We start from the raw sequence: 27,979 nt of genomic DNA, 5'->3' as shown, positions 1-27,979 counted from the left end.
ACTGAAGGTCCTATATCTACGCTGTGCATTGTGTCAGGTGGCTAACGAGCCCTTGACACGTGGACAGTGCAACCAAGGAACTGACCCGGTGGCTGATGGCTACCGTGCTGAACGGTGAAGCACCTGTCCCAGGACATCCATCAATACCAGAAATCACCCCAGTTGCGACTTCTTCCTAGTCTGTGGCCCGTTTCCCTGCAAAGGTCGTGGCCTGCGGAGAGCGGGCCATACCTCTGGGCGGGCGGCGAGGCCGCACACGCGTTTGGTGCCCAGTAGGAGTTTGTGGAGGCACGCACGTGTGAGCTCAGGAGAGACTGGGGCTCGCGAGCGGGGGAAGGGCGGGAGGAGGTCACTCCGGGAAGACCGACGCGGAGGCTGAGGGAAGGCAGGCGGGCGCAGAAGTGCTGGACTCCAAGCCACCTGCCGCGCAGCCCAAAGCACACTGCCCCGCCCACCAGGAACCACGCCCACTAGGGCCCCGCCCCCATTGCCCCGCCTCAGCGCAGGCGCAGATACAGCCGCCTGTCCCGCGCGTCTTCCGGCTCGCAGGTTCGCCGCAGATTCGTCAACAGCTGCCCCTAGTACCGGCGCCACAGGCTCAAAAAATTCAGCACCAGCTCTACCAGGGCCCCGGGAACTTTTGCTCTGCGGCCGCGTGAGCTGGACCGCGAACCGAGCGCAGAGCTGGGCCGCGGGGGCTGTGACGAATCGGCGACGGGTCGGTATTGGCGGAGTGAGCGGGACGCAGCGCGCCGTGGCGACTCTGCGGACCCGGCGGGTGCGCGCTTCCCTGTGACCGCTGCCCGTCCGGAGGTCCCCGCCCGCCCCGACACCCCATCCCGTCCCCCGAGGACCGCTGCCCGCCGCGCCACTAGGTGGGCTCCGGGCGCACGCTGGGGAGAGGGCGCGGGGCCGGGCGATCGCTAGCCGGTCTCCACACACCGAGAAGGAGCGCGCGTGGACCGGGCTGGGCGAGGAGGCCCAGGCCAGTGGGGACACTTCTTGGGCCCCTAGTGCATCCCGACCTAGTGGCTGGGTGCACTGGTGACAGACAGGTGTCTACTTAATGGCGCTCGTGCTGCAGGGGCGCCCGACCCGAAGTAAATGCAACCTGCAGATGGTTTTGGTTTCTGGGAAGGAAGGGAGCTTGGCAAGGTGAACCACAGGTGGATACGTCAGGGAGTTAGAAGTGCTGATGGGTCTCCCAACCTCAGCTCCCTTGACATTTGGGTTTGGATACTCCTGTTTTGGGGGCTGTCCTGCGTAATGGGGTATATGGGATGTTTACCAGCATCCCTGGCCTCAGCCACCCATTAGAGGCAGACTAGCACCTCCGGTTGTGACATCTAAGGTGTTTCCAGACATGGGTCCCTGGGGCGTGGTTGCCCTTCTGCAGAGGGCACCATGGAAGCCTTGGACCATGAAACCTTCCCTCCTCGAGGGCGGGAGAGCGGGCTTTCTGAGAATATGTGAAAAGTGCTTCCTTATCCGAGACTGAGTCCCACGTGGATGATGACAGGTCCCTGGACTTCCTTTCTCACGTGCCTTTCCTGTGAACTCCAGGATGGATCCTGAGGTCTCTGCCGTCCGGCTCACCGTCTGGGAGGCTGTTCACATCCTTTCATCTTCTGAGGATGGGGGCCGCATCTTCTGTACCCTGGGGTCCCTGAAGCGCTATCTTGGTGCAACGGAGAATCCAGCCCTCCCTGAGGAGCAGGAGGAGTTTGTCAGGATCCACTTTTCCACCTTTCTCAGATGTCTGGTCAGCAAGCTGAGCCCCGACTGGCTGGAGCTGCTGCCTGACGGCCAAATGGAGGAGCTGTGGGCCAGCTTCTTCCTGGAGGGCCCGGCTGACCAAGCCTTCCTGGTGCTGATGGAGTCCATCGAGGGTGCTGCCAGGTGAGCTGGGCTGGGTCTGATTATGGGGCTGCTTTAACACCTGAAGGATTTCGAACCAACGGGTTCTCCAAATTCTGTGAGAGTTTGGCATCCTGAAAGGTGAGAGAATAAAACCTGTGCATGTCAGAGCACTGAACTAAAAGCGGGTTGCGTTAATCTCCTGCGATGGGAAGGCCCTAGCCCTCTGTCTTGCTATGTGGGCCAGGGGGCAGCAGGAGTGTTTGCATCCGGGCTTAGGTGGTCTAGGTAGGCAGTGGGCATGGCCATCCTCCTGGGGCCCCTTAACTCTGTGGCCCCCAGCTCTGTGTGAGGCACCCCAGCAAACTGATTCCCTCAACATCAAGCCCACCACGGTCCTTGCGGGGAAGCTGTGTCATTGGGAAGCTGGATTTTCAGCAGTTGCTGTGGAAGTCAGTGGGTCAGGTGATTCCAAGGTGGGGAAGGTGCGTGGGGTTGGCAGGCTTTCATGCCCCTCCTAGGAAGCGAGGCTGTTTACACCTGCTCTTGGTTCAGCCCCAGCTTCTGTCTGATGAAGATGGCGCAACTGCTGGCCAGGTTCCTGAGCGTGGGCAGGATGGCCGCTGTGATGGAGGAGCAGTGTCGGCAGCAGGCAGGGCCAGCCTTCCCCCTGCTCCAGGAGACACTTCTCACCAAGGTGGTGGGCCTGCCCGATCGCCTGGGCAACCGTCTGCAGCGGGAGAACCTGGCCACATTCCTCCCTCAGAACTACTTCCCTCTGCTGGGCGAGGAAGTCCTGCGGGTGCTGCAGGTGGTCGTGGACTCTCTCCGAGGTAAGAGCCCCTCTTCTAATAGCCTCCTCAGGCCATCGTCCCCTCCCTCCCTCCCAGGGCTCCAGGGACTTTGCCATCTCTGGCAGTGCCATCATCCAGTCAGACGTTATCACATGTCTGGGGCGGCAGCCACCCAGCCGTGAAGTTTCACTCACAGTTCTGCTGCCTGGGAGGTGGAGCTGACCCGTAAGCCCTGCAGTCCTTGGTTGGATGTCCAGGTGGGGCTGCTCACCGCCCGGCCCCTCACTCAGAATAAGGGAACGTCCACAGTCTGGAAACCAAAAAGCTCTTGCTGTGAGGAGGGTCCGTCCAAGGTGGCTGCCGGCTGCGGTGCCCATGGCCTTGTCATCGTGGGTGGAGGACCTCGGTGCTCTGGTGTCTGGTGGCGGTGCTGGGGGCCGACTCTGAGGGAGCTCTCTGTACCTGGGGGCCATGGGAGCAGCTTCCTGCCCACCCTCTCCACTAATCATGATCTCTGGAGCATTAGGGACGTGGCTTCCCCACGTGTGTGTTCCAAGAGCCGAGAGAAGCCAGGGGCCATGGCGGCCTGAGTGGGGGTGGGCGTCAGGTGGTGAACAGCGGGCGGGCTGTCCGAGCCACTGCCCTTTCCCCCAGTGAGGCCCTGCCTTCCCTGCGGCCCCGGCCCCTGCACTGCCCCCACCCCGGCCCAAGTCCCTCATCTCGCCTGGATTCTTACCACAGTCTCCCACGTGCCCTCCTGTCTTGTCTGAGCTGAGCAACTGCATGATGCTGTTACCATGAGCCACACTCAGAACCTTCCAGCATCTCTGCTCCCGCCTCCTCCCAGCTCTGGACTGGCGGGCGTTCCTGTTTGGGATGCCCCATGCTCTGGCCTCAAGTGCCTCTTCTCAGGGCCGCCTTTCTGGTCACCCTGTTTAGTGTCGTAGCTGCTGGCTTGTCCTCTCCCTGGAACTGACCATCCTCTACGGTGCTCAGAGGGGCCCCGCCCTGTTGTCCGACTCCCCCCCCCCCCCCCCGAGTGAGCTGTGGGCTGGGGCTTGTGCGCACCGCCGACCCGGCGCTCAGAGTGGTGGCTGATGCAGGCCGGTGGTCCTCACGGGTGTTGAGAGAAATAGACCTAAGTATTGTGTCCTTGGGGCTGGAGTTGTGCCCACATCTCGCAGACTGTTCTGCCTTCGTGGACGCGGGTCGTGAGGGGTCGCCTGTCTGCCCACGGTTAACCGCACATGGCGAGTGGCTGCCCTGGGAGACGGCCAGGTGGCACTCGGCAGGGGGCCGCAGGGGTGAGGCCTGTGCTGCTCTGTGGGGCCCCCTTGTGTTTGCACACCCCTGCTTGCCCTGCTGTGTCCCTGAGCATTACTGTCTTGGGTGAGGGAACCATTCCGGGGTAGGTGTGCGCCTGCGTTTCTCCAGCCCAAGTGTCCAAGCGGGGTTCCAGCTGGGCCGCCCAGCCCCTGCTCTGGCTGGGAGGGGCGGCCTGCCCGGGTGTCCTGAATGCCTCCGGAGCAATGTCCCCTTCATCCTGTGAGTGGCTGCGTTGAATTCTGTCTTGGCAGGATCCCAAACGCCCATCTTTAGATCTCAGATACTGCGTTTGCATCATGCGCGGGGCCATCTGTCTCCTGGTCGGTCCCATCACCCCTGGCTCCTCTGGGGCTGCTGCCGCCACCCACCCTCTCCTTGTTCCTCCATCCTCATTTCCTCCCTGTGGCGCTTAGAGCCCCTCCTCTTCACTGGGCCCCTCTGGTGCTGCCGCCTCCTGGTGCCCCGCAGTGGTCCCTGCTTTGTAGGATCACTGTGAACGTAATGCTTTTTAAATGATTATTTTCATTGGCTCTTTGAGTTGGAAACAATGCTGGTGCGGTTGGAATTAGACTGAACAAGTTGGCAGTTTTACAACGTGGGATCTGCCTGGAACAAGGTCTGTCTCTGCTCAGCCAGGTGCACGTTGATGGCCTTACCACCGTCTCCTTCCTGTCCCAGGTGGCCTGGACTGCTCCGTCTCCTTCCTGTCTCAGGTCCTGGGGAAAGCCTGCGTCCACGGGAGACAGAGTGAGTGTTCGTCGTGGGAGAAGCTGCGGCACGTCCCGGGAGGGGTGCAGGGAGTTGCTGAGGTCCCCTTGCCTGGGTCTGGCCCTGCTGGGCCCCTGGGTAGGGGCTTGGCTCTGTGACAGGTGGGCCTGTGGGCTGCAGACACTGGACGCCCCATGGCCCCTGGGCTCAGGGCCCCTGTGTGCTTCCCCTCAGAGGAGGTCCTGGGCGTGCTTGTGCCCCGGCTGACGGTGCTCACCCAGGGCAGCTGCCTCTGGCAGCGGGTCTGCTGGTGCCTGGTGGAGCGCGTGCCCGACTGGGCCATGGAGGCCGTGCTGAAGGGGTTCGTGGAGGCTGCCCCAGGGTAAGAAGTAAGGCATCCTTCCTGCTGCAAACGCTTCTCCCCCAGGAGGGCGGGCAGTGGGGATCCAAACGACTCCTGCCTATGTGGGGTCAACACTCACGGGACGTGGGCGGTGGCCCCTTTGTCTGGTGGCCGGTCATTTTGTAGAGTTTGGCTGTGCAAAAGCCCATCTTTCCCACTCCTGACGGCTGGGCTGGGCCCCCCAGTCCACACCTGGCTGGACCGAGACGGAGGCTGCAGCTTCTCTGCAGCCTGAGGGTCCCTGTTCTCAGAAAACCCAAATCATGCAGGAGGGTGTGCGGGGAACACAGCTTCCTCCCACCTGGTGGCTGTGGTGACTTTCCTGTGTGCCCGTCCACCTCTGTGTCTGTGAGCAAGGGGGTCTACGGGCCATGTTCCTGAAAGGGCAGTGCTGGGTCGCTTGGTTGTCATCGACGTTCCTTCAGACCGTCTCCCGGCATGAAGGGCCTGTTTCTCTGCCAAAGACATTTCTTCCCTGTTTGACTTCACATTTCTTTGATCCTGGCTGAGGGTGTGTGTTTTGAAGGCATCACGAACCATCTGATCGAGTCTTTTACTCGCCTGTGTGAAGGCTCCTCGTGAGGGGGGGCCCCCACCTTAACACAGGCCTGGGTCTGTCCTGGCCGCACCACTGGTTTGGCTTCTCTGAGACGTCCTAACTGCCCTGTGAGCCCAGCATACCGTGGGTCACTGGGTAGGGCTCAGCCTTCTCTGTCACCGGGGCTGTCGTGCTGTCTTGCCCCAGGGCTGTAGGTCACTTTGCCTGGGTCTTTCTCTTCGACTTTATCAGTTTTCTTGTTTTTTCTTTTTCTTTTAACCTTCACGTCTTTGATTTGAGGGACGAGGAGGGGAACACAGCCTCACCTCCTTCCGTGCTGGCGTGAGCGTGTGTTGAGCTCTCACTCGCTAAAGGAAGCAGGGGTCTCAGTCTAGATTGGGATCTGCAGACTACGGCCTTTGGGTCGAACATGGCTTACTGTGTTTTTGTAAGTAAAGTTTTATCAGCAAACAGCCACACTCAGCCGTGTACCTACCTGCCGTCGCTGCTCTCAGCTACCGTGTCTCTACAGAGCCTGATGGCCTGTCAGCCTGGCCCTTCACAGAGAAAGCTGGCTGCCCTGGTCTAGGCAGAGCATTTCACCTGGACTGGTCGGGGCAGGCAAGGGATGTCCTCTTGTGTCTAGTCGCTGGGCTCCCTGGTTTCCACATTTACTGGGAGGAGGGAGAGTTAGGACTGACTCAGGGCTGAAGCACCTGCGCGGCTCCCTGGTGGTTAGCGCGGAGCCCGGGGGTCCAGTGCGGATCCATGGGATTCGGAGTTGTGCTTCTCTCTCTCCCCACCGCTATGCCTCGCAGGCCTGAAGTCCTCTCACGGCTGCTGGGGAATGTGGTGACAAAGAGTAAGAAGGCCCAGTTTGTAATGACCCGGAAGCTGCTATTCCTACAGTACAGCTGCACGGTGAGGGTGCCGGCCGGGGGTGGTAGCTGCGGCAGGCGGGGCTGGAGCAGTGCTGGGCGCCCGGACATGTCGCTGTCCTTCAGCCCAGACTCGTCCCGCCCCTGGGCTCCCTGGGCCGGGCGGGTGGTGTCTGCCTGGCAGACGGTAAGAGGACGCCAGCTCTGTCGCAGATGCCCATGCTGCAGAGCCTGCTGGGCTACCTGGCCATGGACAGCCAGCGGCGCTCACTCCTCATGCAGGTAAGCGCTGCCTGTGCAGGTAAGGGACCCTCAGTCCCTGCGGGAGAGCATTCCTGCCTGGGGTGGAGGGCGCTGGCTGGAGCCTCTCTGGGGCTGTGGGGACATGGGCACCAAGGCCCACGAGGTTCCGGGATGCGTTGGGGAGGCGGGGGCTGTCTGCCAGGCCGAGCCTACCACCCACCAGGCGCTGAAGGAGCTCCTGGAGACGTGGGGCAGCAGCAGTGCCATCCGCCATGTGCCCCTGGTGCAGCAGCGCTACGTCAGCAAGGCCATCCTCATCTGCCTGGCACACCTGGGGGAGGCAGAGCTCCGGGACAGCCGGGACGGTGAGCACGCAGTGGGTGCCCCATCCCCACTGCCCCCGCCGGAGCCCCATCCTCCCCCCAGCTCAGCCCATGCACATCGGTGCTTTCAGAGTTGTTGGCCAGCCTGATGGAGGGAGTGAAGAGCCGCCTGGACAGCAGCCTACCCCCTGTGCGCCGCTTGGGCATGATCGTGGCTGAGGTGGCCAGCGCCCGGATCCACCCCGAGGGGCCTCCCCTGAAGTTCCAGGTGAGCAAAGGCTGCGCCTGCCATGCTCTCCCTGAGCTGCCGACACTCCTGCCCCAATGTCACCCTGCCTGCCTGTGTCCAGGACCACAGAGATCTGTGCTTGGTGTCAAGTTGGACCTGGTGGCCCTGCTGAGGCCGCGGCTGGGCGGGGAGGGGAGGCGCAGCCCCTCAGCTGGTGCCTGAGCACGTGTCCCCAGGTGGATTCTCTAGACGGGACTCTCAGGCCTCCCCTCCATCTGCCGAGCCCTCTGGGATGTCCTTGGAGATGGTGCCACATCTGCTCTGTGTCTGGGGGATTCCCAGGCCCTCCAGCCTTCAGCCCCCCAAGTGCCACCCTCTGCAGAGGGGGAAACCTGGACAGTTGCTCTTGAAAGACCGTTGGCTGCCAGAGGCCAGAAGCGCAGACTGCGGGCTGTGATGGGAGGGCCTCGCAGGGGCCCAGCTGTACCACTCCCACTGCTCCCGTCCCAGCCAACTCCAGCACATCTGCGTTGCAGTATGAAGAGGATGAGCTGACCCGCGAGATGCTGGCTTTGGCCATGCCCCGGCCCGCAGCTGACGGCCCCTCAGAGGCGGGGTGAGGGTCTCTGTGCCCCGATCCCTGGTCCCCACCTGGAGCTCTGGGCATGGTGGGCCAGGTGGGGTGGCTGCTGCACACCTGTTACTCCTGTCCTGCTATCGCTGAGGCAGAAGCTAAGATGAGGGCGGGGGCGGTGAGAGCGCTTCCTCGGGAAGCATGGGTTCTGGGATGAGAGACTTGTGGGGCACCCCTGAGGGATCCTTCTCTGTCCCCAAAGCCCCTCTTTCGCTCCGGTCAGTGGAGAGACTCCTGTCAGAGAGACTGTGGACCGCAGTGGACCCCAGACTGGGCCTGAGGGCTCCGACTCCGAGCTGGACAGGTGGGGGCAGCCCCACGGGGGAGAGTGCGAGGGTCCTGGCGGGGCCCACCTCAGGGTGTGGGCCCTGCAGCGCCGGTTCCCTCTGCCTCACGAGTCCTCCTCCCACCTGGAAATCAGCCCACAGGACTCTCAGCCCGGCAGCCATTCCCAAAGCTTCAGGGACTGGGGGTGAGTCCTGGGTGACAGGCAGGTCTGCGTGTCTGTTCTTCTTCCTCAGCGATGATGAGTTTGTCCCCTACGACATGTCGGTAGACAGGGAGCAGAGAAGCAGCAAGGCGCCCTCGTATGTGCGGGGCTGCTTGGAAGGTATGCCCCCGCCCCTGCCCCGGGTCCCCCGCATGCTGCCCACCCTGCCCGCCGGCTCCGCCTCACTCAGGCACCATGTGGGTTCTGGGCAGCTCTGACTGGGTCCGAGGACTGGGAACGCTGGGAGGCGGCCCTGTGGGCCCTCGAGGGGCTGATCTTCAGGAGCCCGGCTGCCACTCAGGAGGTGAGCGCATGAGGGCTGGGCTGTCAGGGTTGCAGGAGGTGGGTGATGGCTTGGCAAGGGCATGTGTCTTCAGGGAGCCCCATGTGGCCCACATGGGCCTTGGCAGCGGGGCCTCTGCCGGGGTGGGGGGCGGGGGGCGCAGCCCAGGCTCCTCAAGACAGGCCCCTTCTGTCGAGCACCCTAACCCTGTGCGCAGGTGAGCGTGGAGCTGGCCAAGGTGCTGCTGCACCTGGAGGAGAAGACAGCTATGGTGGGGTTCGAGGGGCTGCGCCAGAGGGCCCTGGTGGCCCTCACAGTCACAGACCCGGCTCGGGTGAGTCCCTGCGGCTGAGTGGAGCCCGGGTTGTGCCCCCAGCAGGGGCTGTGCTGGGACCCTGTCTCCGGGATTGTGGTCCTCAGAGGCCTCTCGTCCGCCCGGCCTAGGTGGCAGAGTACCTGACCGCACAGTTCTACGCCCTCAACTACAGCCTCCGGCAGCGCATGGACATTCTGGACGTAAGTGCCTGGGCCTCTGTCCCACTCATCAGGGCTGGACTGGCAGGCCTGGTGCAAAGCCCCTGGAGGGGGAGCAAGCATTTGCCAGAATCTATAGGGATGGGACCACAGGCCTCCCCAAGCCCCTTGTTGCCAGACCTGAGAGGCTGGGACCAGCGTCTGTCTGATGTTTTCTTGACAGAGCATGGGCTTCAGGGGCTGCATTCTTTGTTTTAGATAACAGCGTTACTGAGGTATGATGCACACACCGTAAAATTCAGTCCTAAAATAAGTAGAACGTGGTGGGTTCATACAGTGGAATATTACTTGGTCTTAAAAAGGAACGAAATTCTGACACCGTGCTCAGGGAAATAAGCCAGACTCAAAAGGACAAATAGCGTACGATTCCACTTACGTGAGGTCCCTGCAGCCATCAGATTCACAGGAAGAGAGCAGATGGTGGGTGCCAGGGGCTGAGGGAGGGGTGGGGAGTCAGGGTTTAATGGGACAGAGGTTCAGTTTGGGAGGATGAGAAGGTTCTGGAGGTGCTGATAGTGACGGCGGCACCATGAGTTTACCTGGTGCCGCTGAGCCGCGCTGAACAACGATTACCATGGTGAACGATACACCACGTGTGTTCGTCACAGTGACACAGAGACTAAGACAAAGCTGAAAAAAAGTTCAGCATTTCTGTGTTTACAGTTCAGGGGCGTTTGGTACTTTCCCGACGTCATGTGACCATCACGTCCACCTGCTTTCAGGACGTCCCATGTCACCCTCAAAAGAACCCAAGACGCTCCCTCCCCACCCCCAGCCCCGCAGTCAGTCTGCTCTGTCTGTGCATCTGCTTGTCCTGGGAGCTTCCTAAAAACGAGGTTGCACGTGTGGCCTCCGGGTCCGGCTCCGTTCACATATGGCCTGGGCTGGGGTTCCTTCCCTTATCCTGAGAGGTGGGGGTGGCGGGATTGGATGGGCTTCGGGAGAAGTGACCAAAGGTTTCAGGCTCGTCAGCAGGGAGCACGCCCACCTCCTTTCTGTCACCCGACAAAGTGAAGCGAGCCTAAGGGACTCTAACTGACTAGCATGGGGTTCCCAGAACCTTCCCCCTGAGGACTGCTGGGGCCTTCGAGGGCACCTGATTCACCTTGAAATTTGGAAGATGTCATCCTTCCCCAGTGGGATGGCGGCTACCCCGGGTGTCTCCTCTCTTCTAGGTCCTGACTCTGGCCGCCCAGGAGCTGTCTCGGCCGGGGCGCCTTGGGAAGGCTCCCCAGCGGGGCTCCCCAGACCCCGGCTCCCAGCCTGGTGGTGCTGTGGTCCCGGCCTGGCGGGCGGTGGTGGAGGAGCGCGTCAGACGTAAGACCCGGCGGTTTTCCAAGGTCAGCCAGGCCCTGGGGTGGCCTCTTGGGTGGGACCTCTGCCCTGAGGGGACAGTGACCACAGTGTCCTGTGAAGGGAGGGTTTTTGGTACAAACTGAGTGATGTGACACATGCTGTTAGGGCATCACACTGAAGTGACTTTAAAACGTGAATGCAGCGTTAAAACGTGTGAAAACAGCCCTGAGGGTTCTCTGTCGGCAACAACTGGCCTGGCGTGTGCTGGGTCATTGGGGTCCCTCTAGGCCGGGGCTGAATGTGCTCTCCTGGGACGTTGGGCCATGTCTGGAGACATTCTCAGTCATCACCGGGGGTGGGGGGTGGTGCCTGCTCCTCTGGTGCTCAGGACCACCCCTCCCACGTGTCCCCGAGTGTCCCTGGTGTGAGGTCTCCAGGCAAGGCTGTGCCCTGTGCCCTGCCTGGCGCCTTGTGAGCACGTGTGTTTGGCAGGGCTCTGCAGGGCGGGCACCAGCCGTTGGCCCCAACGAATTCAACTCGGTGGCTGGCTACTTCTTCTTCCCCCTCCTTCAACATTTTGACAGGTGAGAGAGTTTTCTGGAGGCCTGTGATTTGGGGAACAGGAGCCCTGGCATCCGTGGGTGGGAGGGTCCCTAGGGTGGGGGCTAAGGTGGGATTTGGGTTCAGGGGGGTCAGGAACTCGGCTGTGATTGTTTGTAGCTTAAATCAAGTGACGTGAGGGCATTAGGCGTCAGGGTGTCCGCTATCTCCGGATGCTGGGTTCATGGTGGGGCCGGGGCCAGAGCCTCACCCTCGTGCCTCGACCCGGCGTGCCCTGCCGCCCCCGTGCGCATCCTTGTCCTGCCTCAGCCCGAGCGGGGTGCAGATATCCCCCAGCCATCGCCACGTGGGTGCAAGGCTCTGTGGACAGAGGGAAGGGCCTGGAGCCCTTTGCTGCAGAGGCCCTGCAGGCAGCGGTCCTGCTTCCTGATCCAGGCCCGGGCTTGACCAGGTGGCCTTGCAAAGTGACGGGGAGTCTGTCCAACACCTTCTTGTGGCTCTGGGCGCCATGTGGGGACAGGCAGTGAGGAGGGGCGTCCAGGGGCTTGGGGTGCCCTTGGTGGCCCACGAGGTTGGGGAGCCGGCCCTGAGTGCCTGGCCTGCACCATTCACTGGGTTCTGTGTTGTAGGCCTCTAGTGACTTTCGACCTTTTGGGAGATGACCAGTTGGTTCTTGGGAGACTGGCCCACACCTTAGGGGCCCTGATGTACCTGGCTGTGAACACCACGGTGAGCTGGGACCCCGTTCCTCTGGCATCTGATGGCTCACCTCCTGTGGGGTCTGCGCCATGTTCTGTCCCCCTGTGGGCCTTGCCTTGGGACAGGAGTGTTTGGACCCGAGGATGGGGTCTGAGGCGGGGACTGCTGTGTGCCAGGACCCCTGCCTACTGGCTTCTGCTGTTTCAGGTGGCTGTGCCCATGGGCAAGGCCCTGCTGGAGTTCGTGTGGGCCCTTCGTTTCCATGGTGATGCGTGAGTAGCTACAGGGCTGAGGGGAGTCAGGTGGGGTGAGGGTCCTGAATCCTGCTGGAAAGTGGACAGTGGGAGGTGGGTGGCGGCTTCCGGGGTGGCCGAGAGGCAGCCTGGCTGGGTGCTCCTGCAGCAGGAAGGGCTGGCAGGGCTTGCCTGGCGTGGGTGGAGGGCGCCAGGCTGCGGCTCCTCATGGCTCAGGCTCCTGCCTTCTCCGTAGCTATGTGCGCCAGGGCTTGCTGTCTGCTGTCTCCGCCGTCCTCCTCAGCGTTCCGGCTGAGCAGCTGCTGGCAGACCTGCTGGACGAGCTGCTGGAGGCCCGGTCCTGGCTGGGAGGTGAGTGCTAGGCCGGGGTCACCGTGGCCAGGCGGCGGGAGGCCATCAGCTCGTGGGCAGCATGGCCCAGTCCCCGGCCCAGCATGAGCGTCATGTGGCTCCCGTTTGTGTGCTGAGTGTCCTCAGTGTGGGGGTGGGGACATGGTTGCTGTCGGGTCACTTTGACTTTGGGGAGTCCTGCAGGGAAGGCGCCCAGATGTGGGGGTGGCACCTGTATATGCTGGAAAGTTCCATCCTCAGCAGAGTTACAGTGGTGATTGGCATTTTGCCACATTTTCTCTGGCGGCCACCCCTTCCCCACACACGTGCTCTTTTTAAAAAGTCTCTGTGGCCAGTAGTACCCCCACCTGTGGGCACTTGAGCCATGGCCCTCAGAGCCACCGTGCCCGTGTCCACCCTCAGGGCTCGCAGCTCATCTGCATCCACACTGGCAGGCCCGGTGGTTCTGATGGCGGCCTTTCTCTCCCTTTCTGCCAACTCTGCCCGGCGAGGCAGCCCATGAGCCTCCTAGGCTCCTGCAGGCCAGCCCCCCCACATGGGTGTCTGAGCACATCTGCATTCGGTGTGTTGGGACGGCTCAGGGCCTTGTGCTGTGGGTGCAGGTGCCTCCCCGGCCGGGCTCCTAGCCCCAGGTGTTAAGGAGCCCTTTGCCGGCGTCTGAGGAGATTCTGGTGCCACGCGGGGCTCATTCAGGAGGCCTCAAATGAGCAGCTGAAGAGGGCTGGCCCGCTCAGTGCTGTGACGCTGCCCACACTTCCATTTCTCTCTTTGCAGACGTGGCCGAGAAGGACCCAGACAAGGACTGCAGGCTGCTGGCGGTGAAGGCACTACTGCTTCTGGAGAAGCTCCGAGATAAGCTCCTCCCGCTCTCCTCTCCTTAGCCCCCGACCCTCGGAAGGCACGTCCCACTGGAAGAGTGTGGGCTGGGGGCCAGCACGTGGGGCGGAGGTGCAGCTGGTACAGCCTGGAGTGTCTGCGGCTCAGCGAAGACTCTGCATCAGGGCCTCGGGTTCTGCCCCCCACAGACTGGGACTGGGATGTGGCCTCTGAGGCTTGGGCTCCAGGATGGCTGCTCAGCCCGGTGCCTCCGTGCAGCCTGTAGACTGCAGAGCTGGGGCCACTGGGCCTGGGGGCTTCTTAGCAATGTGCCCCCACCCCTTCCTCACCGAAAAGGCCAGGGACTTTAAGAACAACAGAAAAGGAAGAATAAAAGAGGTGCAGGAGCTCTTTATGGTTCTCACTCCTTCAGGGAGCCTGGTGCCCACACACGGCCCCCTGAAGGGGAGACATGGAAATGGGGGCAGGAAGGGGACACGGGCCTCTGAGAAAACAGACTTTATTTGGAGAATTTCGGCAGCTGGTGGGTGGAGCTGGGGGTGGGAAAGCATGAGGCAGCCCCCCCGCCCCCATCATGGTGCTGTCCCTGATTGGCCCCTTATGGTGGGAGCTGGTGACGGAAAGGGCATGGCCTAGATGGACAGAGCCTCCTGCTGCAGCCCAGTGCCAACCGTTGTCTCCCGGTGGTCAGGACGGGGTGTCCTGTGGGAACCAGTCAGATGCACTGCTGGGCAACCTGTGTGGGTGCCAGGAGTGGGGGGGCGGGAATATGGGGACACCCTCAGTTTCTTAGGCTTTACACCCTGTACTTGGGGGAATGTCATGGGAAAAATGAACCAACTCCCTTGACTGCCAAGGGGCTAAAACAAAATCCTGCAGGGGTCAGGGACTCAGAAGGGGTGGCTTAGAGACCCTCCCCCTGATGCCCCTCGGAGGCTAGCGCATTTTCCCACAGCTCTACCTACGGACTCAGACACAAAACTTTCACCAGGAACGTCAGGCTCCTGCTACTGATAATGACTGGCAAGTCCCAGAAGAGCCTGGGCAGCGGCAGGCCCTCAGGGGCCATTCTCCACCTCCTCCATCACCTCCTCGTCCATCTCCTTGTGATCCTCCATGTTGTTGTGGCGCATCTGCTCCGGCATGGTGCACATCAGAGGGATGCCCAGGCCCTGGTGCACGGCGTCCACAGTGTGCTGGCTCACGTAGTACGACACGTTGGCGGAGGGCACTCTCTTCCGCATCTCCTCCAGGTACTTGTAGGCCTGGGTCACACACAACAGCCGTGACCGGTCAGCGCACAGTGGGAACAAGGGGCCCAGCCCGGGGGCAGAGTGAATAGGGGAGGGACACCTTTGGTAAAGGGGCTCGGGTGGCCTCCCGGCCTTCCCAAGCGTTGGTGGCATCTGCGGACAGCGAGGCTCAGGCTCCGGTGGTCAGTGCTGTGAGCTCCTCCAGGGAGTCCCATGGGCAGCCTGTTACCAGGACCCTGTGTGTCTGGGGACCACGTCCCAGAGGGTCCGCCCACCCTGGATACACACAGGGAGACCTCGAGGAAAGGATGGATTCATGTCTCCCGTTTGTTTCATTCACTCTGGGGTGTGTGCTTGTTGGGCCAGAGGGCTGGCAGCAACATACAAATGGTTTGTCTTGTGTATTTTGACCAGGCCTCCAATTTACCCCAGTTAATTGGCCTGTGGTTAGTGAGTCTCATGTGTGCGTGGTCCTTGGCCCGGGGCTGGTGAACTATGGGATTGTCAGTGGTTTTCCTGTAGGACTTCCTCTGGTCCTACCAGTGGGAATATGTGGGGGGGGGCATGGGGGCCGCACAGCACCTTGGGGTGGGGTCTGAGGCAGGACGGGTGTGCTTACACCTGCTCCACCTGCCTGCACCCACCCACACCTCCTTACACCTGCTCCACCTGCTCACCCACAGGGAGGGTCATGTGCAAGCACAAGGAGCTGGAACAGGGCCTCACGTGGCTTCTACGGGTACACTGAGTATCAATTCAGAATATGAACAAAATTTCCAGGAGCTTTTTGACTTTATGAGGAAATAATCACATCTTAGCATTTCTTAAAGATGATAAAATTTTAGACTGATCTTATTTCAGACAGATATAACTCTGATATAAACAATAAAGATCATAAAGATAAAATAGGGTGTTTGGAGGGATGGGGGATGCAGCGTGCAAGTGCCCAGGAGCCCTCCAACGATGGAAGGAGATACCCAGGCACCAGGGACGCCCCTCGGTGTCTGCTGAGGGCCAGCTGTGAGCCGTGCTGGGCACACAGGACACAGGTACAAGGGAGGACCAAGCCAGGCCACTGGGCGCTTCGGTGAGAAGCCCGGCCCAGCAAGGGTAGAGGGAGTTGGGCAGCCGTGGGGTTTGGGTTGGAGAGCCTACGCAGAGGGGAGGGGGTGGGAGTCGGCGGGGAAGCCAGAGAGAACACCTGGGGGCGAGGAACGACACAGCCAGGCGCACTGGGGGCAAGGGAAGCAGCGTCTCCGGAAGGAGCGTCGGCAGTCTGTCAGGACTGGACTCAGGATGGGGCCATGAGGACCGAGCGGGAGGGACGTCCCAGGGACGGGGAGACCCTGGAGCAGCAGTGGGGGCTTCTGTGTCCCCTGCCCACACCCGGGGAGGAAACTCATGCAGGCCTATCCTTTCTCAATGTATTTATAGATTTTTTAAAATTTAAAATTACTAAATCCTACGGGCTTCAAACAAGGCTTGAGACAACAAAGAATTTGGTGAAATACTTGAAATGTGATTTTTCTGTTAATTTTGAGGATTCAGTGGTCTGAGCATCTCTGCAGTCCACGTTTGTTTTATTCTCCAAAAAAGTGGGAACCTGTTGGGATTCACTTTAGAGCTGTTTCCCCAACAACAAAAGGGGTCGGTGAGTGGAAGTGGCAGGGCCGGGAGGATGTGAGCAAGTTGGCCGGGAAGTCTGAGTTCATGGTGCTGACCCCCCAGACCTGGGCCACGGACGCTTGGCTTTCCTGGGAATCTGGGAACTGCGCCCCGTGAGGCCAGCCTGGCCCACTGGCAACGCTTCTGAATGAGTTGTCAATCCTGGGTTTGCCAGCACTTGGGAAAGGAAAGCGGGGGTCCCTCGGGGTCACTGCAGTCTCACCAGGAACTACCTGCGAGGGACAGGCCGTGGGCAGAGCACGTGGACTATAGCACAGTCTGTGTGCTGTCCTTTAAAAGATGAAGGGAAAATGCAGCCAGGTGGGGTTCTGCTGCTGGTTTCAGAGGACAAAGACCGAAAAGAACGAGGACAGAGGCTTCTGGTGAGGGCAGGGTAACTCACATTAGACCAGCCCCCCTCCCAAACGACAAGGACAAACTGGGCAAAATGCAAAAGGCTCTGGAGAACAACCGTGGGCAGGTGGGCAGGGGGAGCCGACACTTGGGTGAGTTTTCTGCTTGTTGTAACTTCTGCCTCGGGGAGGCCCAGTCAGGGCCACTGGGGGAAGTAAAAGGCACAAAGAAACTGGCCAAAAGAACCAGAATCAGAACTGCATCCACCACAGCAGCTGGCATGTGAGGAAATGGTGAAGACAGTCGTGGAGCAGACAGATTCTGAGTGTGGGCTCTGCCCTGACCTCTGCTTGACCCTGACTCTGCATGTGGTGGGGACCAGCCACACGCCAAGGAGCCTGAGCAAAGCCACGTACTGAGCAGAGAGCCCCGCTGCCCACCACGGTGGGGGGGCTTACACTCTGAGCTCAACAAAGACGGCTGCCTAAGGAAAGCAGGACAGAAAGAAGACATAGCAGAAGCCAGGGTCTCTACAATGTGTTATCCACGATGTCCGGGATACAAAAAACTGCTGGACATAAAAAGAAACAGGAAAACCTGACCTATACTCAAGAGAAAAGACAAATAATGGAGACCAACTCAACATGTCCAGATGTTTGAATTAGTGGCACAGACTTTAGAGCAGCAATTACAACTATGCTCAGGAGTATAAAGTGTTCATTCTTAATGAATCAACAAATAGGAAATTTTAGCAGAAAATTAAAAAAAAAGAACTAAGTGTAAATTCTAGAACAGAAAAATACAAAATCTAAAATGAAAAATCTGCTGGACAGGTTAACAGCGGATTGAAGATAGCCAGAGAGAGTCAGTATATTTGAAGATAGTTATGTTACCTAATTCAAGTAATAGGAAGAAAAGATTAATAACAATGAACATCAATTACAAATGTGTATCCACTTAATATGAAAAGGCCTAACACTCAACTGGAGACCCAGAAAGAGAGAATAAGGCAGAAAAAAAATATTTGAAGGAAAAAATAATTACAGATTTCCCAAATACAGTCACAAAAGGATCAAATTTGTTTCCAAGTAACTTACCCTTATCCCAGGAGAAAACTCAACAATATTGAAAAGAACACACACACAGACTCCAGCACTTGACAACCTAAAACATTTACAGTGTCTGGAATCCAATAAATAATTGCAGACCTGCGAAGTAGGAAAATACGAACCATAACAAAGAGAAGAATCGACCAATAGGGACAACCGGAATTGACATGGAGCCGAGGACTTTACAGTAGTAAATATTTCACGTGCTCAGTAAGGCAGAGGAAAAAGTAGCAGAATAAAGAGACACAGGAGACGGAGGGAGGAGAGCCGGTTCAGACCCACTGGAGGTGAAACTACGGAAGGAGCAATACCAGAGCGGACTCTGCAGAAGGAAGACAGTCAACTTGCAGCAACAGCAAAGCAACCGCCCCAAATGAAAATAGGAAAAATTCTGGGAAAAAGAATCAGTTGAGCCAGGGGCCAATATATACAAGTGGCTGGAGTCCAGAAGGAGGGGGAGGGCAAGGGATGAAAGGGAACTCCCTACAGACGGGGAGAAAACACGGCAGCTCGCACATCTGATGCAGACAACGTCCAGGCCACACTCAATAAGAAGACAAACACCCAATGAAGCAAGGGGCAGTGTGAGCACTTGCAGGAGGGGACCTGAGCAGGGGCTTGCCACCAGCCACGCAGACAGGGTGTGTTACAACCACAGTGAGACACCACCACACACCTACCTACATCGCAGCCACCACCAGCTGCGTGTCCACTCAATACTTGGACTTTCCTGATGAGATCGCTGCCAACAGGATTTCTTGTGTGTAATGAAATGTTTTGACATTTGCACAACCCAGTGAACCAGTATTTTCCAAACGACCACCATGATGTTACAAAATCATGTATGTGTAAAAGATGGAAGGTAGACCAACGGGTTTTAAGGTAACAAGTACAAAAAGCATGCTGACATGGTTTCAGATTGCTCATTGCAACTAACTTAGGAAACACCACTTGTGGAGTGTGGTGTGGTGTCTAAGACCCGCGAATACTTGACAGGGCTGCTACAAGGTCCTCCCCTTCTCACCTACACATTGGGGTGAAGCTGCGTTTTCATCACAGATTTCATATTTCAGTGAAAACTTATTTTACCACATTGAATGCAGAAGCAGACATGGAGAGTCTGGCTGTCCTGTATTACGTCAGACATTAAAGAGATTTGCAACAATGTAAAACAAAGTTACTTTTCTCACTAAATGTCTTTGTTTTGAAAAATACAGTTATTTTAAATGAAAATGTTACTTATGTTACCATGTAGGGGGTTTATTTTATTTTTAAGTAAATTAACAAATATTTTACAAATTTATTAGCTTATTTTCTAATACAGTAAATATTCGTAGATATAACCCACATAAAGCTCTTAGGGTCCTCAATAACTTCCCCAGCGTAAAGGGGTCCCAAGACCAAAATGTTTGAGAACTGCTCTGTTAAACTGAATTATCAAAACCCTTCCACAAAGAAAGCTCCAGGACCAGTGGGTTCACTTACACATTCTATCCTACATTTAAGGAAGTGACACCCATCTTACATACACTCTCTCAACTCCAGGAGGTGGGCACCCCAAGTGTTATTAGCAAACTGAGGAGTGAAGGGACAGGAAAGGATGTCTGTGCCTGTCAAATGGCTCAGAAAATACCCATTTTGTGTATAAAATAGAAAATTTAAAACATAGAATGAATACATAAATGTGGCAAAATGTTAAAAAAAATGAATCTGGTAAAGGGTTGGGTTCTATTATTCTTGTAACTTCTCAGTTTGAAATTATTTCAAAATAAGAAAGGCTGGGGCTTCCCTGGTGGCGCAGTGGTTGAGAGTCCGCCTGCCGATGCAGGGGACACGGGTTCGTGCCCCAGTCCGGGAAGATCCCACATGCCGCGGAGCGGCTGGGTGCGTGAGCCATGGCCGCTGAGCCTGCGCGTCCGGAGCCTGTGCTCCGCAAAGGGAGAGGCCACAACAGTGAGAGGCCCGCGTACCGCAAAAAAAAAAAAAAAAAGAAAGAAAGGCTGAAAAGTCAAAAAGAAAATCAAAACTTGGGGAGGTGCCTCCCCCACTGCGAGCTCCGCAGGGGGCTCTGCAGCCGGGATACCCCCATCACCCCGCAACCCCATCAGCCCCAGGTGCGGCCTCACCGTCTGCAGGTCCTCCATCTGCACGTGGCGCTCAACCAGGAAGCCGTATACGTCCCCGACGCGGACGGTGCTGTCCAGGTCCGGCTCCTCCAGGAGCAGCTTGCACTGCCTGACCGACTCCTTGGGGTCCTCGGTGTATGTCCTGCTGGGAGCAGGGACATTCTGAGCCCCAACCCAGGGCACGGCTACACGTCAGGGGTTAGGGCAGGCTCTCGGCCTGGAGGATGCAGCTTTTTTGTTTGTTTTTTGTTTTTGTTTTTTTGCGGTACGCGGGCCTCTCACTGTGGTGGCCTCTCCCATTGTGGAGCACAGGCTCCAGACGCACAGGCTCAGTGGCCATGGCTCACGGGCCCAGCTGCTCCGCGGCATGTGGGATCTTCCCGGACCGGGGCACGAACCTGTGTCCCCTGCATCGGCAGGCAGACTCTCAACCACTGCGCCACCAGGGAAGCCCAAGGATGCAGCTTTTGAGAAGGTAATTCCCGTGAACTAAATTAATTCTTTATTGAGTCAATTCATAAATTCACTAATTTGTTTTAACAAAACGTATTGACCGCTTGCAGGGCTGGTACTGGTGCTGCACTAGACTCTGGAGGGCACGGCCTGTCAATGCCAGTCCCGCCCAGGGAGCAGCCTGGGGCAGAGAGGTGAGGGCATGGAGGGGGTGCGTCACTGTGGGGAAGCGTCAGGGAGGGCAGCCCAGGCAAAGGCCAACGCAGTGACGCCCAGGGTCTCCGCAGTGCCTAGTGCGGTGCGTGCAGGCGGGGGTGGGACCAGGAGGCCCTGTGAGTCCCCCACAGGCTGGCCCTCTGGCCCCCGCATTCCCCTCCCTCTGTCCAAGCACCCTGCCCTGTGGCTGAGCCCCCTCCCTCCTGCAGCCCTGACGTTCCTGAAGCTACACATCTGAGTGGGGGAGCACCCTTCAAAGAGCCCCACTCCATAAACAGCATTCAAAATGTTTTTGGAAGTCTTTGGAAAGCCTCTTCTCAGATAAGCAAAGTGCTTTCATTGGTTTGGCAGAAGCTGAGCCCTGCTGTCCACACAAGGGTCTTGGAAGCACTGGACTAGCTGCCAGTAAGTAAAAACTAAGACCCCATACACATTTGGATTTGTGGCCTGTCCTAAAACAGGCGGCGTGCTGCCCGAGCCTCCACCCCACGGGCCCCCTCCCCAGAACCACCTGCTGGACCCCTGCACGCACCTGAGCAGGCCCCGGGCTCCCCTCAGACACAGCCTCTCCTGACACCAACCTGCCTCCCCCGACCACCACTTTCCTCCCTCAAAGGTCTCGGCTGTTTCTGGAACAACCTCCCAAGAGTCGGCCCGGTTCTGCAGGAACCAGAGGAGCCCCGACGTGCATAGAGCAACGGCACACCCTGCCCTTCCCGTCCAGCTGTCCAAGGAGTTCCTTAGAAGAATGTCCATTGGAAGTGCCATGCTGCCCCACGGCTGACGCACCTGCGGGCCTGCATGAAGCGCTTCACCAGTGCCATTTTGCTCTGCAGCTGCGCCAGCCTGGCCTCCTGGTCCAGTGGGCTCCTGGCCTTGGCCTTGGACAGGCACTTGTAGGCCTCAGTCAGTGCCCCGTGGGCCTTGTCGTAGTTCTGGTACTCGTCGATCTCTACCTGCAGGAGGAGGCGTCAGGACCCATGGGTCCTCCACCCACCCGGGGCCCCTGGAAGTGGGGGGTCGGTACCTGGGCACAGGCATCGTAGAAGCCGGCCAGGAGGTCCAGGGCCCGGCCCTTGGTGTAGAAGCTGATGATGCTCTTCATGATCTCCGGGTCCTTCCGCCAGTCCAGGGACTGCAGGTAGTTGGCTGCCATGATGTAGATCTCCTTTTGCCTCGAGACGCCCGCAAAGAACACAATTTTCTCAGTGTCCCCAGACTTGAGCAGTGCTCTCATGGCCTGGACAGAGAAAGAGCCGGGCTGGCCCCTTCCTGGCAAGGTGGACAGAGCTCCCGCCCGACGCTGCAGGTGTGTCTTCAGGACAAGCGAGCTCTGGGCTGCAAAGTCTTGGCAGGCGCCCTCGGAACCCTGCCCAGAAGCTCATCCCACAGGGCACCCATGCGCCGGGCCGCACTCACCTTCAGCCTGTCCCCTGCCTGCGTGTACTTCTTGGTGGCCAGGTGGTAGTTGCCCTGGCGCATGCAGCAGCTGGCAATCTGCTCCAGCAGCTCACGCCGGGACTCTTCAGACAGCTCCTTGCAGTCCTTGGACACCGTCATCTTTTCAGCCATCTCCTCAGTGATGGTCAAGTTCTGCTCCAGGCAGAGCTGCAGGGCTTCGTGATACTGGGAAGGGCCACAGAAACCAAGGGGCAGTCACCTGTGGCCTGGGGGAGAGCCACACCTCCCCGCCTCCTGGGGTGGGGGTGGGGGGAACAGTGCGGCCAGGTGGGGGCACGTGACCTTCTCTTGCTATTGATACTCTAGAGGCAACCAAGGAAACGTGCAGCCCAAAAGGAAGTTATATTCATTGTGGGAGGAAAAGGAGACCAGAAACTAATTTCCTTCTATAATTCTTTTCAAGTTTTCAAAGTAAGGAGTTTAATTAATTTAATTAACTTTCCTTAAAAATTCAAGAAAAATTATATATTCTTCACTTAAGAACGTGTCTTGGGGGGCTTCCCTGGTGGCTCAGTGCTTAAGAATCTGCCTGCCGGGGCTTCCCTGGTGGCGCAGTGGTTGAGAGTCCGCCTGCCGATGCAGGGGACATGGGTTCGTGCCCCGGTCCGGGAAGATCCCACATGCCGCGGAGCGGCTGGGCCCGTGAGCCATGGCCGCTGAGCCTACGTGTCCGGAGCCTGTGCTCCGCAACGGGAGAGGCCACAACAGTGAGAGGCCTGTGTACCGCAAAAAAAAAAAAAAGAATCTGCCTGCCAATGCAGGGGACGTGGGATCGAGCCCTGGTCCGGGAAGATCCCACACGCCGTGGAGCAACTAAGCCCGTGCGCCACAACTACTGAGACCACGCGCTGCAACTACTGAAGCCCGAGCGCTCTAGAGCCCGCGAGCCACAACTACTGAAGCCCGCGCGCCTAGGCCCATGCTCCTCAACAAAGACACCGCAATGAAAAGCCTGCGCACCGCAACGAAGAGTAGCCCCCGCTCGCCCAACTAGAGAAACACCGTGCGCAACAACGAAGACTCAACGCAGCCAAAAATAAAATAAATTAAAAAAAAAATAAAACAGCCCATTGTGGATTAATAAAAAAGAATGTGTCTTGGGAAGAAAAAGAACTATATCTTGGAGATGATTTGCCCTGCTGACGGCTGTGCTGGGAACCTGCAGGGCATCCTGCCCAGACTCAGAGGGGTGGTCCTGCAGGTGTGGAGGTCCTTGTGCCTATGCCACTCACTCGTGTATAAGTGTGTTGTTAGCATGACTGCTGACGATAGGAAGCACTGGACCAAGGAAGATGTGCTTGTCACCTGTGGCAGGCGCCACTGCCATGTTCCTACCCGCAGCCTGAGCACAACTGTTTCCCACTACAACCTGGCGGGTTTTCTAGCCTTTTTACTTTACTAGCCTAATTCACAAACAATGGCATCTCCTCACGTCTGATCTGTATTCCCCTGATATGAGTGAGGCTGTGTATCGGACATTCAGGAACCATCCAGATTTCCTTTTTTTAAAACAAACTGACCATATTCTTTGTCCTTCCTCTTGAGCTGTTGGTAGATTTCTTATTGGTTTATAGAAACTCTATACATATTAAGAAGATTGGCCTTTCGGGATATAGGTAGAATACATTTTTTCCCATTTTATTATTCATCTTTGCTTTGTTTATGCTGTGTTTTCCATGTGCTATTTTCAAATTTGTATTTGGTCAAATTGATCAGTCTTTCCCACTATGGCTGTTGGGTTTTGAGTTGTATTTAGAAAATGCCTTCCCTCCTTCAAGGTCATACGAGACACATGTGGCTTCTGGTGGCACTGGGCCGCCTCCCTATGCACTTAGATCTCTGACCTGCCTGCAGTTTCCTCAGACGCAGCAGGTGAGAAGGGTTTAACTTCACTTTTCCCAAGTGGCCACCTGGCTGTGTCAACCCCATTCACCGAAGGGCTCATCCCCACTGTTGTGAGATGCTCCTTCACCACATGTAAATGTGCATCCGTATGTAGCTCTATTTCTGGATTTTCTAGTATTTCCTACTGATCTATAGGCCCGATCACGCACTAAACCCCAATTATTCTAGCACTGATATAGTTTATGATCTGGGAGGTTTAATCACCTCTTGCTATACTCTTCTTTCCAGATTTTTCTTGGCTCTTCTGGCTTATCTGGTTTTCACTGTAAAACTACAGAATCCACTTATCTAACTAGAGGAAGCCCTGTGGTATTTTTCCTGGGGTCAGAGTCAGTCTGAAGCGGCCTTAGGGAGGCCAGTCAGTAGGTTTCTCTAACCAAGTACGTGGTGTGTGTGCCTTTTCACTTGCTCAGGAATTCTCCTATCACTCATAATGAGAGACGACACTGCACGTGTGATTCTGGCTGCAGGAAAAAAGATCTTCCAATTAGGACAGGCTGATTCTGGGTGACTAACCATTTTCTATATCTCCATTCAGTTTCCATCAAGGGGAATTTTTCTCCTTAAGGAAGATTAGTGCACATACCCATTAAGACGGCTACTATCAGAAACTAGAAGACAGGGAGTGTTGCGGAGGATGTGGAGAAACTGGGACCCTGGTGCTCTGCTGGTGGGAGCATCAAACGGTTCAGCCGCCGTGGAAACAGTGTGGCAGTTCCACAGAATGTTAGAGCAGAGTTATCATGTGACCCAGCACTTCCCTCTCTGGGTAAATTCCCCAAAGAACTGAAAGCAGGGTCTTGAAGAGATGTTCGCACATTCATGCTCATTCACAACGGTCAAAAGGTAGAGAGAATTCCCTGGCGGTTAGGACGCTGCGCTCTCACTGCCGAGGGCCCAGGTTCCATCCCTAGTTGGCGAACTAAGATCCCAAAAGCTGTGCTGGTGTGGCCAAAAAAAAAGGGTAGAAGCAACCCGAACGTCCACCTGTGGATGCTGGACAAGCCAGGTGTGGTCTGTCCGTGCAAAGGAATACGGTTCAGTCTCAAACAGCAGGGACCTTCCAACACACGCTGCAGCGTGGACGGCCTGGGGGACTCTATGCTCGGGCGAAAAGCCAGTCGCAAAGACAAGCGGCTCCGCTGACACACGTCCCTAGACTCACACTCAGAGAGACAGAAAGGCGGAGGGTGCGTGCCAGGGGCCGGAAGAGTTTGAGTTCTGCGAGACCAGTAGGGTCTTGGAGATCAGCTGCACGAACACGTGAATGTGCTTAACACCACTGAGTTGTACACTCAAAAACCCCTAAGATGGTAACTTTCACGTTATGTGCTCTTTACAACACACACACAGAAGGAAGTGGACTCCTTAGCTATGACTGGAAACAGGCGGCGAGTCCCGCACAGGCCGGCCTGGCCTTCCTGGTGAGCGTGGTTGGTGAGGGTGGCTGCCCGCCCACAGGGCCCGTACCTTCTTGGCGGCTAGCAGCAGCTCCACCGCCTTCTCGTACTGACTGTGCTCCAGGAAGAAATCGGAGCAGCGGGCCAGGAGGGCGGGGTCTGACTTCTCATCCAGGTCCTCTGCCACAAGCTGCAGGGCCACAAACTGCTGTGTGGCGAAGGCCAGCTCCAGGGCCTTGGAGAAGTGGCCGGCCTGTGGACAGCGGGGGAGCTCTGAGCAGCACCGTCTGGGCGCCCCACTGTGCCCGGGGCCTGGAGCGGGTGGCCTCACCTTGTGGTACAGCATGACCGCCTGGTCCATCTGCTCGCCCTTCTCCTCGTAGTAGCGTGCGGCCTCGATCATGTCCTTGGGGGAGCTCAGCAGGGCCAAATTCATAAGCTGGTCATCCAGGCCGTGCTCCTGTGGGAGCACAGAACGTTGGGGAACTACCTGACATGAGGGCTCTCCGCCTTTTCGACTTTTCTTGAAGTGGGACCCTGGGCTGGAACACTTTTATGGATGCAGAGTGTCCGATGGCTTCCTAGGTAGGTCTACTGAGTACGAGGCGTGAACAGCCTCCCTGCTGCTCAGGAGCCTGGATAGCAGGGAGCGTCCCCGAGCGCACTTGGGCAGAGTGAGGCGTGAGACGTAGACACCTGCCTGGGTAGGGGTATGACACTCACGACATGAGTCTCTGACTTTCTGTTTGAAACTCTCTCAACAGAAGGTGGGAAGCAGCCTCCCCCACCCGGAGGTGCTGGCAGGGGCTGGGCGCGCACCTTACAGAGGCGGATGGCATTGTTGAAGGCCTGGGCGCGTGTGTAGAAGTGCACGGCCTGCCGCACCTCGTCCTGGCTCTCGTACTGACGGGCCAGGTGGTAGGAGGCCGCCCAGTTCCCAGTCTCGCTGGCTATCTCTGCGGCCTAGAGACACCAGGGACAGGGGTTTTGCGTGCAGCCTCCTCTGCCAAGCAGCCCGCCTCCCTCCGGGGCTCCTACCTTCTGGATATTGCCCTGGAAGCAGTAAACGCGGACCAGAGAGAAGTAGTCGTGCGCCAGCTCATAGTAGCGAAGTGCGGCATCCATCTCGGCCTGGCTCTCCAGGTACTGGGCCCACCACCTCCACAGGGTCCTGCGAAGAGCCGCATGTGCTCCCTCAGGCCCCTCTCCCGCCGGAAGTGAGCCCTGGGTCCCACACCAGCAGCCAGGAGACATGGACGCTGGGTGGATGAGCCCGAGTGAGGTCCCTGGGGGAGGCCCCCGCCCGGTGCCCTGGGGACCAGCTCACGTGTGAGGTTCTGGGGGGAAGCCCTCCCAGGCCCAGGCACTCACTTGTCCTTCATCTTGTTGATGTATAGCTCCAGGGCCTGCAGGTCCTCCGCCAGCATCCGTGGCACCTCGAAGCGGTGCGTGTCTGATTTCTCGTAGCTGCGGGAGAAGAGAAAGCGCCGCTCACTCCCTGGTTCAGCTTGCAGCTCAATGGCCTGTGCACCCGACTAAGAGCTCCACCACTAGCACTGTCCGGGGGGCACAGGCCCGACCAGCGCTGCGGCCTAGAGACCCAGAGCCTGGCAGGTCCTCCTAAAGCACAGAGCTCAGGCCCCCCCAAAGCCCTCCCACCGAGATGGTGCTGGTCCGGATCTTCCTCTGAGAACCTCCGAGGCCCCCTCACTGGGGCAGCAGAGGCAAGAGGTCCTGGCTGCCCGCCCGTGCTCACTAGCTGAGGGCCAGGCTGCAGTCCCCGCTGGCCTCCAGGTGCCGGGCGTAATTGTAGTAGGTGGTGCGCAGGTGCACGCGGTCGTGTCGCTCAGCCACCTCAATGGCCCTCTGCCACTGGCCCTCTGCCTGCAGGAGCCTATTGAGGAGGTCGTAGCGCCCGCATTTCTTGTACAGATGCTCCGCGTCCTCCTGAGGGAAGGAAGTGTGCCTGTTGGCACCGACGATGCCCCCAACGGCAGCCAAAATTCACCAGGGATCCACCGTGGCAGGCGGCAGGGCGGCCAGGCCATCAACCCGCCCACGACTGAGACCACAACACACCCTGGGTGGGATGGACACTTTGGGGCATGGGCGGGGATGGTCAAGACGACACTGGAGAGGGCAGGCCTGCCCGTCAGCCAGTGGGTCTGAGCTCCACCCAGACCCCATCAGACCTGTGGGTGTCTGCTCCCGACTGTCCCCAGCCCGACAGTGAGCTGTGCCCGGCCACTCGGCCTGCATCTCCTGCGACTTCCATCGGCCTCTCTGGGCCACAGGGGTACAAGGGGCCGTGAGCTCCGCAAACACGCAGGAGGCAGGAAGGGGACCGGCGGGAGTGGGGTGGCCTCGGGGGCTCTGCAGGGGGCTCCCTCCCCCCCACCCCCATTTTGGACTCAGCTTGTTTGAGGGGGTTTCTGTTCCCGGCAACCCAAGGGCCTGGACAAGCACACACTGTATGTGGGAGGCTGGCCTGCCCATCGGGGTGGTGCCCACTCACCAGCATGCCCAGCTGTATGGCCAACACGGCCACCCTGGCCTCTGGCTCTGGCTCCTGCTCAGCCTCCCGCAGCGCTCGGGCTCCGCGCGCGTGGCCCATGTGCCCCAGGCACACCTTGGCAACATCCAGCCGCTGAGTCTTCACGCACATGCGCGCCATGTTCTCCCAGACAGCCTCGCTGCAGTGAAGGACACGTGGCTCCAATGAGCTGCCGCTCCCATGACTCGGGCCCCAGCAAGACCCGTGCCAGGCAGCACGGGGACCCGGCTGGACACATGGTCTCC

General features: G+C 58.3%; 2 protein-coding genes and 1 long non-coding RNA gene across 29 annotated transcripts in view; 2 read left to right on the top strand and 1 right to left on the bottom strand.

Moving 5' to 3' along the window:
* The first annotated feature begins 528 nt into the window (after positions 1–528).
* On the top strand, positions 529–18,526 carry TELO2 (telomere maintenance 2). Of its 5 annotated transcripts, XR_010935042.1 has the most exons (22): positions 529–875; positions 1,564–1,899; positions 2,413–2,690; positions 4,656–4,724; positions 4,920–5,067; positions 6,445–6,547; positions 6,718–6,786; positions 6,971–7,112; positions 7,202–7,338; positions 7,836–7,915; positions 8,136–8,237; positions 8,455–8,543; positions 8,636–8,727; positions 8,924–9,040; positions 9,151–9,222; positions 10,416–10,580; positions 11,029–11,120; positions 11,727–11,826; positions 12,004–12,068; positions 12,286–12,401; positions 13,176–14,491; positions 15,175–18,526. XR_010935042.1 is itself a non-coding variant. In XM_067707115.1 (21 exons), the coding sequence occupies exons 2-21, from the start codon at positions 1,811–1,813 to the stop codon at positions 13,280–13,282; spliced, it is 2,232 nt and encodes a 743-aa protein (XP_067563216.1). In that variant the 5' UTR covers positions 529–875; positions 1,756–1,810; the 3' UTR covers positions 13,283–18,526. The 5 variants fall into 5 exon arrangements, 4 of the variants coding, with proteins under 4 accessions (XP_067563216.1, XP_067563214.1, XP_067563215.1 ...); XM_067707115.1 differs by having other exon boundaries at positions 1,756–1,899; positions 13,176–18,526; XM_067707113.1 differs by having other exon boundaries at positions 13,176–18,526.
* The window catches only part of IFT140 (intraflagellar transport 140), a 70,964-nt gene continuing 56,706 nt past the window's right edge, over positions 13,722–27,979 (bottom strand). For 21 of the 23 annotated variants that reach the window (XM_067707093.1, XM_067707094.1, XM_067707095.1 and 18 more), the window contains 12 exons: positions 27,696–27,873; positions 26,937–27,127; positions 26,552–26,647; positions 26,219–26,351; positions 26,000–26,143; positions 25,512–25,640; positions 25,251–25,433; positions 21,834–22,040; positions 21,442–21,654; positions 21,204–21,370; positions 19,746–19,887; positions 13,722–14,503 (listed from right to left, as the gene is read on the bottom strand). In XM_067707093.1, the coding sequence (XP_067563194.1) occupies positions 14,297–14,503; positions 19,746–19,887; positions 21,204–21,370; positions 21,442–21,654; positions 21,834–22,040; positions 25,251–25,433; positions 25,512–25,640; positions 26,000–26,143; positions 26,219–26,351; positions 26,552–26,647; positions 26,937–27,127; positions 27,696–27,873 (1,990 nt within the window). In that variant the 3' untranslated portion in view covers positions 13,722–14,296. Of the gene's footprint in view, positions 14,504–18,905; positions 19,543–19,618; positions 19,888–21,203; positions 21,371–21,441; positions 21,655–21,833; positions 22,041–25,250; positions 25,434–25,511; positions 25,641–25,999; positions 26,144–26,218; positions 26,352–26,551; positions 26,648–26,936; positions 27,128–27,695; positions 27,874–27,979 lie in introns of those variants that run through there. The other 2 variants (XM_067707109.1, XM_067707108.1) reach the window with 2 other exon arrangements.
* Positions 20,106–23,523, top strand: LOC137207348 (uncharacterized). Its single transcript, XR_010935043.1, has 4 exons — positions 20,106–20,220; positions 20,309–20,392; positions 20,766–20,819; positions 21,031–23,523. It is a non-coding gene; the product is annotated as an uncharacterized lncRNA (long non-coding RNA).

Source organism: Pseudorca crassidens, chromosome 15, assembly GCF_039906515.1.
Source record: "Pseudorca crassidens isolate mPseCra1 chromosome 15, mPseCra1.hap1, whole genome shotgun sequence".
Taxonomy (NCBI): Eukaryota; Metazoa; Chordata; class Mammalia; order Artiodactyla; family Delphinidae; genus Pseudorca; species Pseudorca crassidens.
This window is presented reverse-complemented; position numbering and strand designations above follow the sequence as displayed.